This window comes from Saccopteryx bilineata, chromosome 1 (genome assembly GCF_036850765.1).
Source record: "Saccopteryx bilineata isolate mSacBil1 chromosome 1, mSacBil1_pri_phased_curated, whole genome shotgun sequence".
NCBI lineage: Eukaryota > Metazoa > Chordata > Mammalia > Chiroptera > Emballonuridae > Saccopteryx > Saccopteryx bilineata.
In genome coordinates this window covers 294,854,172-294,871,586 of record NC_089490.1, presented here as the reverse complement: position 1 = coordinate 294,871,586, position 17,415 = coordinate 294,854,172, and the positions used below count along the sequence as shown (strand labels likewise).

The window sequence follows — 17,415 nt, the reverse complement described above, 5'->3', positions numbered from 1 at the left end:
ACCAGAGGGAAAGGGGACAGAGGGAAAGGGGTGAGAGGATGGAATCAGAGAAGGGAAAAAGATTGGTGAAATTATATATACATAACACTGTTATAGAGAGCATAAAGCAAATCCTGGAGGGAAAGGGGGAGGGTGTAGGGGGGAGGTGGGTCAGGAGGAGGTTGAGGGGAACATGGAGGTGGGGGGGATATACTCAGTGGGACACTTGAATCTATGTAAACACAATAAATTAAATTTTAAAAAAAGCTACAGCAATCAAGACAGTGCCATAATGGCAAGGGCTAATCAATGGATCAGAAAATGAAAAGGCTTGTCACAGACATAGAGAAAATATCACATATCTGAAAAGACTCGTATCCAGAATATATGAATAACTCCTAAAATTCAACAGTAAGAAAACTACCCAATTAAAAATGAGCAAAAAGCTTCAACAGATACTTCACCAAGCAAGATTTACAAAAGGCAAACATCATATGAACAGATATTCAACATCACTATCCATCAGGGAAATGCAAATGAAAACCACAGAGAGTTACCACTACATTTATTAGAGTGGTTAAAATCACAGTTGTGGGTAATACCGATGCTTGCAATGATGCATAACTAATCGATTTCTCTTGCATTACTGATGGGAATGCAAAATGCTATGACACTCTAGAAAACTGGGGCATTTATAAACTTTAACATACCTTATGACCCAGTAATCCCTTGTTCACACGAAATACAGAATACAAATACTACTAACATTTCTATTTATAATCACCAAAACCTGGAAACAACCCAAATTTTCTTCAGTTGGTGACTATATAAACATTCTGGTACATACATGCAATAGAATACTACTCAGCAATAAGAAAGAGAAAACCACTGACACACACAATAACTTCAGTGATTTCAAAGGTATTACGCTGACTGAAAGAAGCCGTTATCAAAAGGGCAATACCTTATGATCCCTTTTATAAGGCATACTCCAAAGGGGAGAGAAGCCTATAATGCTGCAGAACGTATCAGTGGTTACCTGGGGTTATTAGTGGGAGGGAGGCAGGTGTGACGGCAAAAGGAAATTTTTAGAATGTTAGAACTGCTCTTATGTGATTGTGGTAAAGGTCACACAAATGCATATATATATTAAAATTCATGAAATTGTATTTAAAAATTCCATTTCACTTTAGTGAAGCAAAATAAATACCTCAGGATATTTTTTTTGAGACTGAAAAACTGCAGAGACAAGATCAGAAGCAGGGGCTATAGGGAATTTAGGACTCTGAACTCTGCCTGAGAGTTGCTAGCTACAAACTGTGTGGCACATTGCCCAGAAAAGTGTAAAAGCGATGACACTACAGAGTCTGTTTCAGGGTTCACTGATGAAATTGAAACCAAGAAGGTTTGATTGGGGTGAATACGAAAGAAGAGTACTTCTCATAATACATAATTTGTGATGTCACTGCTGTACAGTTCTAAAATTCACAAAATAGAATGACTCCCATGTGACTTTTCTTAGAGTGGAGTAGACAGATAAATCTCCCCTGCCCCTCTTCTCAGTATGTATCAATATAGTTTCAGAATACATCTTTTAATAGAATGTCTCCCAGCTATGCTTAAAATTTACAGGTCTGTTCTCCACACAGTTGTCCCAGATAGACTGGTAACTTGGTGTGGCTGAAAACCATATATTCCATCTAGCATCTTTTCCTCCAATCCACTGAGACTTTCTGATATGATTAAGACCAGTCTGGGCTGCATTAAACACTGGAATGTCAGACAGTCATCCTGTGTGAGATAACTGCTTTTGATACTGAGAATTTCGTTTTACTGTCTACAGTTTAGTAGATGTGGGGCTAGTGTTGTCATAATTGTGTATGGTAAGAACCCTTTGGTGTTTCATACAAAAATATTTGGAATTTAAAAATGAGATCCATAAAGTTTAGAGGTGAATCAGCTCAACATCAGTGGTTCTGAGAATGAAAAATGTCAGCTAAAGCAACCCTGTCTCTTCCCAGGTTTCTGAGCTCAATGAAACTGACTAATCAAATTACATACTCAGGGAGGAAAGGTTTTGAGCTTTTCTTTTTCTTTAGAATTTTAACTGATAAAAGCAAAGAAATTTAACATTTATATATTTTAATTTTTCCCTGAAAACGTTGTAGTGGAAGGCAATAAATATTGTTCAATTTTGAGGAATCTTACACTTTTGGCAGTGTAATATTTGAAGGATTTTTATGCTCTCATTTGGGTTCCAGTGAGCTCTAACAGACAACATGAAGTAACAGTGTGAGGAAAATAATAAAGTGCTATTTCAATAGGGTTCATGGTAGCTTTGCAGTTGATGTACTTAATTTATGACTCACTTCAGAGTTTTCTAAAATCATTTTGAGCGTAAAAATTATTTTGCAATTTGTTGGGTTCTATGTACTATTTATTTAATAGCAATAAACCCTCCATTTAATTTTTCTGAAATGAACATAGAATGTTAAGTTCAAAACACTAAATCAGCAACTGGAGACCAAATCATGAAAGTAATAGAAGCTATATCATTGCTCGTAAGAATCACCATAAATCAGTCATTTGATAACAGAACCAAGGATTTATCTGCATTTTCGCAAAAGAGTCTATCTAAATACTGTCTTCCCAAATTACTATTTAGCATTTCTTATCACACTATTTAATTACCATTTGCTTTCTGGTCAGAAACAGGATAAATTAACTTTATATCATCATAAATCTTCTTCTTCTTTGAAGAATGAGCTTAAAGAAATATAATAAAATATTTATTTTGAATAATGGTGATGTCTTATCCAAGATTGACTATGTTTTCATGCCCCAAAGAAATTAAACCATATGCTAAATTTTCATGTGGAATGGTGGGGTGGGGTTGGAGAAGATGGAGAGGTGTGAAATACGAAGAAAGACAATAACTCTTCAAGTACTGTCCCTTCAAGTTAAATGACATACTTGGAGGGAGAGAATTTTCCTCTGGCAGAAAGGAAAAGCTACACTGCTCAACTGTAAAATATAACTTCCTCTCTGTGGGGTTGCATGCTAACATAACTACTAGCTGGAGACCTACCAGCCCACAGTGACTATTGCAGCTCTTAGATGTGCACCACAACCTGGAATAAGCAACCATGTATATAACCCTTTTTTGTGATAGAGGTGATTATAGTTCTTTTCCCTAACCATTTGGTAGGGCAAAGGATCCTTTACAACATGTGTGCTCAATGGGGTTTTTTTTTTTTTATCAGAAATGTAAACTGTGAGTGATCTGGCTTCCCACTGTAGTAGATTCACTTGATAGCCCCTTTCTCTCCCATTCTCTTTTGTGTCCCTCTGAAAGCTCTCTACTTCATGGAAGATGACAACATTACTAAAGAGGTATAATTTCATTTCATTTGTGAAACAAATATTCTTATTCTCTGTCACTTTGATAATATGAATTAATTTATATTCTACTTCTTCAAAAGAAAGGGATTTGATGTAACAAATGTTTAAAATGTCTACTTGAAACTCTTTTCCTATTAATTGAGAAAGTTAACAGTTAAAGAGTAAGGGACATATGCAGTTACTGAGGTGTTTTCTGAAGCATGACATTGCTGTCATTATGTCAATGAGCTGAATAGATTAGTTCATTCAGCAAACATATTTAATTTATACTTACATACAATGAGTAGTAGGTGCTCTGTGAAACACAAAGTTTACAATATTACGGGTGATTAAGACAGAAGTATGTGCAGGTGTATCAGGAATGACACAAAGTAGCCTTGGCCAGGTAATTCAGTTGGTAAGAGCATGATCAATACTCTAAGGTTGTGGGTTCATTCCCTGGTCAGGGTACTTACAAAAACCAATAAGGAATGCATAAATAAATGAAAAAACCAAATTGATGTTTCTCTCTCTCTCTCCTGCTTTCTCTCTCTCTAAAATCAATAAATTAAAAAAAAAAAAGAATGACACAAAGTACTATAGGCATTCTCAGGAGAGAGATGTTCCGATAAGGGTTATTAAGAAAGGCTTTATGGAGTTTCACTGACAATGGAGCTTAGATCATTGTAGCATTTGGCTAGATGGTCAGTAAGCATGTAAATCCAGGTTAAGAAAATTGGAAAAGAGAAGCAAAGAAGTATGAAAGGTAATTCGTATTTTAGGAATGGTCAATAGTCTCATTTGATTGGACAATGACATAAATTGAGTCCTAACTATGGGCTAGAAATGTTAAACTCCTTTTAAAAATTATTTAGGAGTATCATCTTTGCTTTCAATAATGAAATTTATAGTTTAGAGGGTTTAAAGTATTTTTACAAGCTCTTTACATGTTCGGGAAAATGGTAAAGCAGGACTTAGATTTCAGCAGTTTGGCTCAAGTGTCTACATAAGTAATGCTTGGATTATAGCTGTCTTCTTCAAGGAAATATGTGAAATAAAATAAATTAGTTAGATTTGGTTTGGACCCTAGATGATGATGAATTGTTGCCTAAGAAGTCTGAGGTTCATTTGCGAGGTAATGAGGATCTTTAAGTTTTAAGTATAATTAGTTAAAAAATGGATTTGAAATAGATTAGATTAAGAGCCGGTGGAGACTAGTTAGTCATTACTGGAGTGACATACGTAGGTTCTCATCTAGAAACAGATGAAGATTGGGACAGAGATAGGATTGATGTGATGCTATGATGATAACTGCATGGAAGATGATCATATATTTCCTCATACTATATAGTCACAGATAATTAAAATAAGTCAACATTTTTGCATACAGGCCATGAAATTTTAATATCAGTAATTAAAATGATTTGATAAAGTCCCCTATAATCTTATAATGTTATAAATAACAGGAAGCTGGTAGAGATTTGGCATAGCAAAGTTGTGCTTGACTTATTTTTCTTTTTTTCTTCCCATTCTTTCTTACTCTTCCCTAACTCCTCTCTTCCTTCTTCCCTTTGTTTTTCTCTGGGTCTATTATTCTTTCTGTCTGGCAACATAGCAAAAGATTATATTGGTATATATTAGCCATCATCTTAAATGTAACCTTTTCAACTTTCAGTAGCAAAAAATACATAAAATGTAGGGAAATTAGTTAGAATTTCAGTATAATCAGGTTTGTCCACTGAACCACTAGATAAGATTATTTTTCTTTGTTTTAATTTTTACATATATGTCTATTTTCAACTTGAACAGTAACAGGGAAATGCCGAGAACTGTGCCTGGTACAATGCAAGTTGAATGAATGTAAGTAAACAAAGTTTTACAAAATAAATTTTATATACATAGAAAAGTACTTTCTAAACAGCCACCTCAGTTTTAATGTTCTTACATTCGAAATGCATTCCATCCTGTCCTCTGTAATCACATGTGTTTTTTCCCATCTCTTCTCTTTTAAAGTCATTTTCTTGCAGTTTTTGTAAATGATAAGCCATTTTTTTCTCTAAAGTAGCTTGTCTCTAAAACATTAAAGGAAATATATTGGTTAGCATCAAATTGCTATTTAGAAATGAAAAACAAATACTTATAATATGATTTAGTATATTGAAAATGAATAGTCATTCCTGTCTTGACTTGTGAGTTACCATGAGAACAAATTTGGGAGGGCATTAAGGAGTAAATTTCCATTTGTGGTCAAACATAATGAATATACATATTTAACATATGGTTGCAATTTACCTCAATGCACCTACTGAGAGAACTAGTCTAGTGTCAGGTCAGAAATGGTCTCATAATCCATAAATATCTTGGGAAGTTGAGAAAATTTCTAAATCATCTTCAGCTGGAGGATTACTGAGTAATTTAACCACAAGTCACTCAGGCCTACCATAGGTAAACGGAATATAATACATAAAATGTAACTTCCCTTTGTGAATCCCTGGACTAATATTGATCCCAGATATACCAGAAAGGAGATAACTACACAGAGCAAGAACCCCAGGACTCCTCAGATGGTTCCCTAGTGCATTCAGCAAGAGAACGGATCAGTACATGCATATTAAAAAAAAAACTACCCAAGGCCACAGAAGGACAAACCATCCTGAAGAATTAGAGAGAACAGTGCTCCTCAGCTACTTATCATGTCTATTCTCATCAGCCTCCCTGGAAAAAAAATTTATTCACAGTGCATTGGGTAGAGTATTAAAATGGGTCTTGCCTCAGTACTAAGAAATAACTAGTTAAAAATATTTATAAAAATATAAAATCACTCAGCACCCAACTGTTAAAATCAAAGATAAGAACATTAACATAGATAAAATAACTCATTCCACATATTCACAAGGAAAAGACATGAAAGATATAAAAAGGAAAAAAATCAATTTTTTAAATGTGTGAGATAGCAATATAATGGATACATTACAGCATAGTAGACAATTCAGAAAAAGAGGTTAATGTCCATTGAGGAACAGAAACTATCCAAAAGGAAAAGACTAAGAGAAAAAAAATTACAAAATTAAGAGTGTCAGTGAGATGTGGGACAACATTAAGCAGCCTAATATATCTTTAGAGAGCCGAGAGAGGCAAAAGAAGTATTTGGTAGTAATGTTTACTATCACTGCTGTTTGTATATTTATCTATTTATTTATTTATATATTTTTTACATACTCTGCACTATGCTGGAGGGTCTAGTTCATGCAATCAGGCAAAAATAATAAATAAATATATATATGGCATCTGGGCAAAAACTCCTAGAACTAGTAAGTGATTATTATTTGTTTTACTAATAGGTGATTTTTAATAATGCAGGATACAAGGTGAATATAAAATTGCTTTTCTATACATACCTAATTTAAAATAAAAATACAAATTATAATAGTAAAAATTAAAAATACTTAGGGGTGAATCTATCACAAAGATGTATAAAACCTGTACACCGAGCCCTGGTTGGTAACTCAGTGGATAGAGTGTCAGCCCAGTGTATGGATGTCCTGGGTTTGATTTCTGGTCAGGGTGCACAGGGGAGGTGACGATCTGCTTCTCTCCCTCCCCCCTTCTCTCCTTCTTTCCCCACAACAGCCAGTGGCCGGATTGGTTCATGCATGGTCCATGGCACTCAGGATAGCTCCGTTGGAGTGCATCAGCCTCAGGAACTAAAAATAGCCCAGTACTGGAGCATCATCCCCAGATGGGATTGCCGGATGGATCCCAGTCAGGGTGCATGTAAGAGTCTGCTTCATTATCTCTCTTCCTCTCACCTAAAAGTAAAAAAAAGACCTCTACATTGCAAACTACATAACATTGATAAGAAAAGTTAAGGATACTTAAATAGACACATTTGGTTTATGAGTTGGAAAACTCAGTATTATCAAGAGATCATTTGTGCCCAAACTGATGTATCAAGACAACACAATTTCAATAAAAATCTCAGCAAGATTTCTTGATAGAAATTGACAAGCTAGTTCTAAAATTTATATGGATCTGTTAAAAGGTTTAGATTAGCTAAAACAACTTTGAAAATGATGAACAACTGAAAAAGCTACTACTACTTATTTAAAGGATTATGAAAGATACAAAAATCAAGACAGTAAATTAGACAAATAAGTCAAAGAGCAAAAAAAAGTAAAAAGACTGATATAACGTATTTGTGACAAAGATGCAAAACCAAAAATCTTTTAAAGATTTTTGTAACTCTAAGCTCATAATTTGGAGTAAAAACATATAATGTCAAATCTCATGGGAAAAGTTATAAAAATATTGGGAAATACAAATGAATTGAAAGCCTCTTGTATTAAAACATGCTTTAAAAAGACAATCTAGAATAATTCCGTTAGAAATGTCAATACTTCAGAGAGATCTGCCATTAACATAGCTTAAGCAGCCTGTGATGTTAACATGCTTTCCCATCATTGGACTGGTTCTATCTAATGGGCACTCCCAGAATTTATCTGTTTTTACTAGTTGCCACTAAAATTGGCTACCACTCATTAAATAGAATTTGGCATCAGGCCAAAATTAAGGGACAACCTAGGGCCTTTTGTTGCTCTCCAAAATCTAAAATATTTTCAGAGGTGTCTGGAAGCAAAAAAAAAAAAGTAAAAATAAAAAAATTTAAAATACAAGGACAACTTCAAGAGAACTCCCACACACAAAAAAACTGGTAAACAATTGATTAGAAAAATAATTACAATAAATTAGAATAGATTGAGTGCCATATGAGCCATATGTTCTTGATAATAATAAAATTAGCATGTGACAAAAGTAGATTAGATTATCATACATATTTGTATTTCTTATATTTCCAAAATGAAAAAAAATGTGATATAGCAGTACATATCAATATAACCAGATTATGTAAATCTATACTTATGTCTAGTTCTGTTAAAAATAAACAACCTAAGATGATTTTTTTACAATTCAGACCAACATTTATTAATATGGCAAATTGTCCATGTTATTTAATTAAATGAAAAAGTAATGAACAAAACAGCCTTTAGGGTATAATAACATGAATTTATTTATTGGAACACATAAACATTCATAAAAATGTCACAAAAATGTGTGCCTGTGCGTGTGTACCAACAGGTTAACAATAGGTGTGTACCAATAGGGTGGTACTGCGACTTCAAATGATTTCTTTCTCTCTATATACAGGTTTAGACTCCAAATCATAACATATTATATATTATTTAAATTTAAAAGCACTACTCTAAAAATTAACTGGAAGGTAAAAATTGAGTAATTTTTCCAAGAAATTCTGATTCTAAAAAAAAAAAAAATCAGTTGTCACTGTACTCTATGGGAATTACAAGTATAGTTTATGGTGTGAGATAAAGTAAAAAATAATTATACCAAATAATAGAGCAGTACTTTGTATATTATGGTCAGAATATAATATGGCCAAAATATAGTAAAAACTTTCATAACTTTCAGTTTTGTATAACACATATTATTAGGGGAACTGATCCATTGTCATATTATGCACTTTTCAAAAATCAAAACTAGAAAAGGCTTCTTCTCTAACAAACCAAATTAGAGATTAGAGTTAAATAGACCTTCTTGTCACGCTCTTCTCTGCATCTGCGTCGTTGTTCCTCTACTCTAGCTTCTCTTTCGTTATCTTCTCCAATCTTTGTCAGAAGTAACATCTCTTTTTGCTTCCATTCCTAGAGAGCACAATGTTATTGTAAGTTGTGTTTACAATAAACCTTTAGATTTGCCCACCACCAATGAGCAAATTAGAACAAGTCAAGAGTCTAACAGAAACCAGGTCAAGTACAATGGAAGTCATATATAGGATTTTGAAAGGGCTCTCCTTACTTTACTCCTATTAGGAATGCAAGCATGGTTGTGATTGACATGATTATTTTTTACTAAAACTAATATATATATATATATATATATATATATTATATATATATATATATCTTGCTTACATTGAGGACTCTAGGGAAGTTAAATGGTGTCTGTAAATTTCACAATCATCTCTTTAAGAGCACATATAGATTTATATTTACAGTTTGTGGTTTCAGCCTCCTTATTTTATGTTACAACTTATATATTATAGCTGCAAAAAAAGATTAAAGTAGGTAAATTATTTAGACCTGAAATGACTTCAAGTATAGTAGACAGCTAAAATTACTGACAAATAAAACACTGTGCACAATTATTTTCTTAATATTTTAAATGTATCTCTCACCTCTTCAATTTTTCTACGAAGACTAAGTTTTCTTCTAGTTTGTTCTCGCAGTTGCCTTTCTTCTCTGTCCATCTGGAGTAGGCGCTGTTCTTCTGCTGTGTGCTCCCGTTGTTCTAATTCTCTACTTATCATATCCAAATATCTAAATAAAAGTGCAAATGTAAGTGAAGGTGAATTGGATGTTTCGCTTATAGTGGTATCAGCTGCTTTGTTTTGCCCAAACCACCTCCTGGCTCACTTTTTATTCCTTGAACTAAAAGACTTTTACAATTTTTCTATCAGTTCTATTCATGAACTTGTAAGCCAGCTCTCAACATATTTTGTAATACAGATCTCCTTACCATATAAGTATCTGTTCTTATGGCCAAGACAATAGTAGTATATAAAGCAGACTTATTAAACACATTTTAAATAGTAATTATTCATAAATCACTCAGTTTAGGGAGATGAGTTTTCAAAGAAAGCTAAAATAACCGAAAAATTGATTCCAAATCTAGAAGGAAAAAAAATAGATTTGAATTTCCTAAGAAAAAAATGTATCCTGGGTCCCTTGTGATTCACTGTATTTCCCCATGTGTAAAACGCTCCCATGTATAAGATGCACCTTAATTTTGGGGCCTGAAATTTGAAAAAAAAAAAAGTATTACATTAAGTTATTGAACTCAAGGTTTATTCATCGTAAAATTCATACAACTCCTCCTCCCTGTTAAAACTCCCTTCCGTTGGCTTGTCCTCATCTGTGTCTGATGAAGAATCACTGCCTTCACATAGTGCCTTTTCCTCAGGTCCTTTTCTGGCATTTGAAATGCCACAGCCACTGTATGAGAAGCACCCAGTTTTTAGACCCCAAATTTTTTTAAAAGGGTGCATTTTTACATGAGGAAATAAATACAGTACAAAACCTTGAAGAAATCTTCCATCTGGGTCTCCCTTCCTCTTCATACTGAGGGCAATAATGGAGTTAAATAGTGTCTAGTACTTTAAAAAAAATTCCTAATTTCAATTCTTTCTAATATTTTTCAACTTATTTGAGTCCAAAATGTATATATAAAATATGCATTAACTTCAGTTTTACCTGTGCCTTATTAATCGTTCCTGGTCCTTAAAAGATGGAGTGTCCTGCTGTAACAACCAATTTTTGAACTGTGAAACCTCACAATGTCCAGGTATTTGACTGTTTTCTTGAAGTTTCTTTAATTGTCTTCCAAGTATTTTCTTAAAAAAAAAAAGTGTGTATCATATATATGCAATTTTCTACATATGTGTCTATAATGATTTTAAATTTACCAGAAATAAAACTGCCCTTTGATATGCCTTCTTATATGTAGTGTTAAGTAGAATTTCTGTATTTTCTAGATAGTTAATTCTGTTTAACTGCATTTAAATCTATTTTGAACCCATTTTAGACATAGACAACCAAATCAAAGTAAAGATTTCTGTCATTGAAAATAAAGATAAATATCATATATTTTCATCCATTCTGAAAAAAAAAAAGAAAAATATGGAGGGGCAGGAGAAACTCTAGACAGAGAGGGAAGTACGATAAATTGTAGACTACTTAAAGATATAGGTAAGTCACTCTCATTTCTATCTACTCTCTCAATCTTAGAACATAAACTGGTATAAACACACACACTTTTATAATTTTTATTCAATCCTCTTTGACCCTAGAATCCAGATTCATTCATGCACACAGAAACATTCACTAACTTCAAGTCAAAAATTGAAAGGAAGTCACTATTTATATCCACTCACTTTATATCCATCATTCCACATTACTTTTATAATTGAACACAGCTGTATGTGTGTGGGCATAGAAACGCAAATGTACATATTCTTTGAGTCACTCATAGGACATTATAACTATTCATACTGTCCCTCTCTTGTTACTTAAGATGTTTTGGATTCCAGCTTCAGAATTTGCTGCCATGGCCCCACTCAGATTGAAGGAATACATTGGAGTAGCAATTTAATTACTAAATTATGCTGATTACCACTGGTGTATTTGTAGGTAACCTGGTCTCTTTCCTTTTCTTGGCCTAATACAGCAACCTCAAATTATCATTTATGCCTAACCAGGTGGTAGTGCAATGGATAGAGCATTGGACCAGGATGTAAAGGACCCAGGTTCGAGACCCCAAGGTTGCCAGTTTGAGCACAGGCTCATCTAGTTTGAGCAAGGCTCACCAGCTTGAACCCACGGCTTGAGCAAGGGGTCACTTGGTCTGCTGTAGTCCCCCACCCCCAGTCAAGCCACATATGAAAAAGCAATCAATGAACAACTAAGGTGCCACACAACAAAGAATTGATGCTTCTTATCTCTCTCCCTCCCTATCTGGCTGTCTCTCTGTCTCTCTCTGTCCCTGTCACAGAAAAAAAATTTAATTAGTTTGTTAAAATTAAAAGTATTATAAGAAAATACTTTTTAGATAAATAAACCTTTCTTCCAAACCCTATATAAGAAATCAAATTTAAGTATTTAACTTACTTGTTCTCTTATATAGTTTCTTTCGAAGTCTAATTTTAAACTGGTAAGATATTGCCTGTACTTATTCAATTCCCTCAAGTTGCATACAATCTGAAGAAACACACACATAAAACAATACTATAGAATATAAATACAAACATTTAAATATCCTATCAATTATTTTCAGGAGGAAAAATAGTAATAATATACACTTGATAATATTTTGGTACCAAAAATAATAAATTGTTAATACTTTTATAACAGAAATCTCTACAATTGTTAAACAGCAGGAAATTTCTACCCAAATCTTATTACTTTATTAATATGACTTATGCTGTGATAAGGAATTTAGTACATATAATTGGAGTTACTAGAATAAAACACCAATATAATAATAGTGTTCAATACAAATTAGAATATAAGATTGTTCTATATTCTATTAGGATTCCATCAGGCTAATTTTGTTATGTTCTTATTTGTCTCAGGTTTTTAAAAAGTTCATAGGATATAATCTTTGACAAGCATATAGTACCACTGGAGACAGAGAAAGAGAACTGTGATATATTTGGGAAATTATTTTTATATTCTCAAATTATTTGGTAATCATCTTTGATATTAAAAATAAAAAGAGAGAAGTAGTAGTATCATTTAGAAACAAAGGTTGTTGATTTCCCTTAATCCAAAATTACCAAATAACATATAATTTCTTATTAAGTATCTCTCATGACCAAGATAAAGGTAAAACCCCACCCCACCCTACTGAGGTATAGAAGCAAGCTTATATCAAGTCTTGGAAGTCTTCAATGACTAAAAAAAAGTAATCTTCAACCCACTTTATTGTTGCTGGTAATGTAGCCACCTTTCTTTAATCTCCTCAGGATATCTTTGCGCGAATGGTATGCCCTTAAATGTGGATCATGAAGACTTTTATATTGGTTTTCCAATAGTCGACAATAAGGATCACTCAGGTTAAAACCATAAGAAGGTTGAAAAAGCTGCAAACACATATTTAAAAAGATGACAAATGTAAAATTAATGAATTTCACTTTTATATATCAACCTATATATTAAAATGACTAGAGTACTCATTAAAAATAAAGCATGCAAGAAGAATCTGATGTAGGGAAACCCAGAAACAGAATGATTTGGATTGAGTAATACTAATTGCTTATTTCTACTCCCCCCACCCCACTGGTCTGAATTATTCTAGAAATCCATCCTCACTCACTTCCTCTACTGATCGCCATCAATCTCTGGCCCTGAGCCAGAGAAGAAAAGAATAAAGGAAAAGAAGGAGAATTGAATAAAATTTAGTTTAATGTATAAAGCTAATGCTAAGTTTCTCCATTTCCCTCCTCCCTCTTCTGGGTCAAGACTCTGCTTTTGAAGGATAAAGAGATAATATCAATGATAACTATTAAATAATAATCTGAAAATGATGAAAAATGGAAAATCTATTCCCAAGATTCATGGAAACAAATTTATCAAAAAAATAGAAGTAAAACTCAGACGTTAAAGATGATGGATTAAAGAGTTATTGTATCTTGGGGTCTGGGGGTCTTATTTGTAAAAGAAACCCAACAATCTCTGAGTGATACAGTTAGAAAAAATGTTCAAGATTTAAATTAAAAAGTAAAATATATTGAAGAACCAGTTATAAAGGATATTGATAGGAATTAAGATTTCTCCATATGTGTAAAGACCAAATACAAGTTTATGCAAAAGCCATTAACTTATAAAAGAAGGAAAATATCAGCTAATAATCATGTTTCTATATTTGTTATTTTAGAGGAAACAGCTCAATTATTTCATCTCACTTATAAATTAAAAATTAAAACATTACGAAAGTGGTTCCTTTTTTTTTTTTGGTTTGAGTTTTTTGTCCATTTTTTCAATAGCAGGGTGGTGTTAATGTGTTAAGGGAAAAATCTGTGAAAGGGAAAAAGTGGATGATAGGAGTAGGTGTGGATGTTGTCCTAATGGCCTCACTTTGTTTTTGTTTTCCTTTACTTTTTTTTGGAGGGGGCAGAAAAACAGTAGTTTTAATCTAACGTAATGTCAAAGCAGGAACTGGCCAAGTGAAAGGCAGCTGGAATGTGTAGGAGATGTGGCAAACCTGAGAGCATCTACCATTTGCAGGCATCTAATTCAATTTATGAAACACCACAGTTCTGACGTCTGCAGGTACTGATTTGTGACCTCTGCCTTGTTCTGTCTGACACACATCAGTCAGATTTGTAACACTAAAGAGGCTGTCTGGGTGGGATCCTAAAAAGAACTCCCTTAAAGTAGGTGGGAGGATGCTTCATACGTGGACAAAAAGGCAGACTGGTAGAACCTGATAAGATGCTAGCTTTCCTTTTTTTTCCATTTCACACTTCCTTGGATAGTTTCTGTTCTCTTGCTTAACACTAGACTTTCATCCTTTCCAAGGGGCCTAAATCATGAAGTACAAGTCCTTGCTTTCCTGAGAAGGCAAAGAAAGGAATTCTACAAAGCAGTGTCTTAAATTTAGAGAGACCAGATATGAAGCAACCAACATTCATGAGTCAAGGATTGGTCTGATTTTTTCTTTTAGATGTTGAAATTTAGCTGTTGACTTCTTTTAGATATTGACTTTTATCTGTGATGAGATGTTTCTCAAAATCAAACCTGGGCTACTGACCTTAAAAGAGCACCTTTTAAACAAATCCATTCACTTTAACCAGGGTAACCCTTTTGTTGTCAATTAAAATAATGAGTCTGTTTACCTTTAAAAATTTTTTTCTAAAAACCCTAAAAGTGTAAATATAAAGCATTACTTCATTGAGGAGCTTTTACTGAAAGAAAAAGAAAGCTCTCACAAACTCAGTCTTCAAGGAAATACTTTGGTGCCTAATTGTAATTAAATTAAGACAGTTTAAAGGGAATGAATGTAATAAAAAAGAGAGAGAACATTAAGAAAAATTATTTGACATAAAATGGTAATGCAGCCAAGAATTTATTTGAGGGAGACAAAAGAAAGACAGGGCTAAATATAGACACAAAAGAGTAATGAGATAGGTTTCAACATACTTTACAGAAGCTAATTTGTGTGAGTGTGACTCAGTTAAATTATGTGAAGTACGCATGTTTTAATTAGCTTGTTTTATTCTAGTAGAACAGATTTGTTTTTAAAAACAAGTATTTTCGAGGAGCAAAACTTATTTTACAAAATCATGTTTCTCAGACAAGTGGCTCTACCCATTTCTGATATCACAGAGAATAGAAGGGTAAGGGGGTCACTTAGAATTCCCCTTGTAGAATTTTTGGCAGTATGAAGCAAATAAACCATTCCAAAAGAAGAGATTGAACCTTCTTTACTGTCAATTACTGACTCAAGGGCTGGGGAGGTTAAAGGGTAGGAGTAGCATTGAGAACTAGGAACATGAAAGGGTTTGAGGGAAGTACACACTATAACCCAGTCTGATTTAAAGTACAGACCTACAATTATAGAATTGTAGTGTTGAGTGAAATGATACAAACCAAAGGCAATATAAATTTTAAGTAAATATAAGATCACAGGGGGTTATGATAATTTAGAAAAAATTTTGAAAGATGGCTGAAATTCAAAGATTGAGGAGAAGAGCACAGGGCATGCCAAGTTTGGGGACAAGGCAAATAAAAGCACAGAAACATTTACGTGGTATGTGTGAGAAGGCATAAAGGACCTCAACTGGAAAAAGCTGAGGCTCCGGGTTGGAGTCAAGACTGGAAAAGAAGGTTGAGGGAGATGATGGAGTCTCTTCAGGGAGGTAGAGCCTCCTTCCATTAAAGTGAGGTTCAAGTACTTAACCATATTAACTGTTTTCAATTCCATCCCTCCCCCCTTCAATTTTGTATATGCAATAGAATTCTTCCGAAAACAAAACCATAGAGAAATTTCTGTAATGAGAGTTTTGTTCAAGTTATTCTTAGTTAAAATCATAACAATTAAATACCAGCCAACACTAGTAATTTTCCACCTTTGAATCAAATATATTTATTTCTAAGTAAATAAAATCTCACTAAATAGAAATATCTTAAGTGTTATTATAAAGAAAAGTTAATATGCTGTCACAAATTATGAGAGAACTAAGAATCCAAAGGTTTTAGCCCACGATCCTGTGTAAGCCATACTGGATGACGTGGCTTGGTATGAATCCTAAACAATACCTCGGTTTGATTTGGATGGAGGTTTGATTTTTTTTTTTCTTTCCTGTGAATGTCAGTGCAAATTCCCTTCATGGACTTTGTATAATGCAGCGCCTGCCATAAACGGCAAGCAGAAATGGGCAAAGACACCAAGGTTAAGATAAAAACTACCTTCTGATTTAACTTCGTAGTGTAGAATAAAGTATTGCTCCCAGGGATCGCAGGCAGCTTGACCCCAAGAGGCAGATCCAATAGTTCAGCCGCTCCAACCACTGGAAAGTGGGTTTTGTTCACGTCCTGTCAGGTACAATGGGAGAGTTCTGTCTTTGGCCCAACTACCTATTGCAACGAAGGAGCCCCGGGCTCCTACAGCCTGGGTTGACCTCCCGCCTGCCGACCCCTGGCAACCTCCTGACCCCTCCCTCTTGCAGCCACCTCTACCCGCTACACCGCATGAGGGCACCTGAATGGTGACTGTTGGGAACCACAGGACCTGCGGGTGTCTCTCCCTGCCCTGCACCCATCGGAAGACAAGGAGCCCAGGCCTCCTGCCACTCACATATCCGCACTTCTGGCTGTTCTCAGCCACGCTGCTGGAGGCAGTCTTGGTGGCGGCAACGCTGGCAGCTTTGGAGCAGGCGCTGAGGTAGAGATCCATACTCCGCCCAGGCCTTTCTGATCCGTGTCCGGTCCGGACCGGACCGGTATGGCCAGTACCCCCGCGCGGCGTCCTGGGCCCCTCTCCCCTCCCTCCCAACGGTCCAGGCCAGAACGTTGGGGCTCAAGGGGCTTGAGCGCCCCCAGTTGTTAAGTCAGCCCTAGGAGCCAGGTCTAAGAGGCCCACAGTGGAAATACTATTTCTCTCTGCAACCAGCATCAAACCAAAAGGCACAATGTGTACAGTTTTGCTGGCACATAGCTGGCTAATTTCTCCTGGCCTCCAAGCAGCTATTGTTCCAGAAAAAAGACAAACCCAGGAGTTACTGTACTGCCCATTCCAGGGCCAGAGGCCTGGCTTTCTACCTCTTCCCCTCAGTAGACTCGATGACCACACCCTGCCCCAGCCTCCCGCCATCTCTTCCCATTCCCGATCTCACATAACGTGCCTTGACTTCCTTATGGGCTCATTGTCTTCCTCTACTCTCCTCACTATAGACTTACTCTTTTCTAACTCTCTTCTCCCTCT

The 17,415-nt window shown here is 34.8% G+C and overlaps 1 protein-coding gene across 1 annotated transcript in view; it reads right to left on the bottom strand.

Annotated features, from left to right (window-relative positions):
- FSIP2 (fibrous sheath interacting protein 2) overlaps positions 1–16,887 on the bottom strand; it is a 95,626-nt gene extending 78,739 nt beyond the window's left edge. The window contains 10 exon segments of the mRNA XM_066252747.1: positions 1,482–1,496; positions 2,671–2,731; positions 5,286–5,432; positions 8,967–9,077; positions 9,611–9,752; positions 10,686–10,825; positions 12,099–12,188; positions 12,911–13,072; positions 16,401–16,526; positions 16,789–16,887. Of these exon segments, the coding sequence (XP_066108844.1) occupies positions 1,482–1,496; positions 2,671–2,731; positions 5,286–5,432; positions 8,967–9,077; positions 9,611–9,752; positions 10,686–10,825; positions 12,099–12,188; positions 12,911–13,072; positions 16,401–16,526; positions 16,789–16,887 (1,093 nt within the window).
- Between the last annotated feature and the right edge of the window lie 528 nt (positions 16,888–17,415).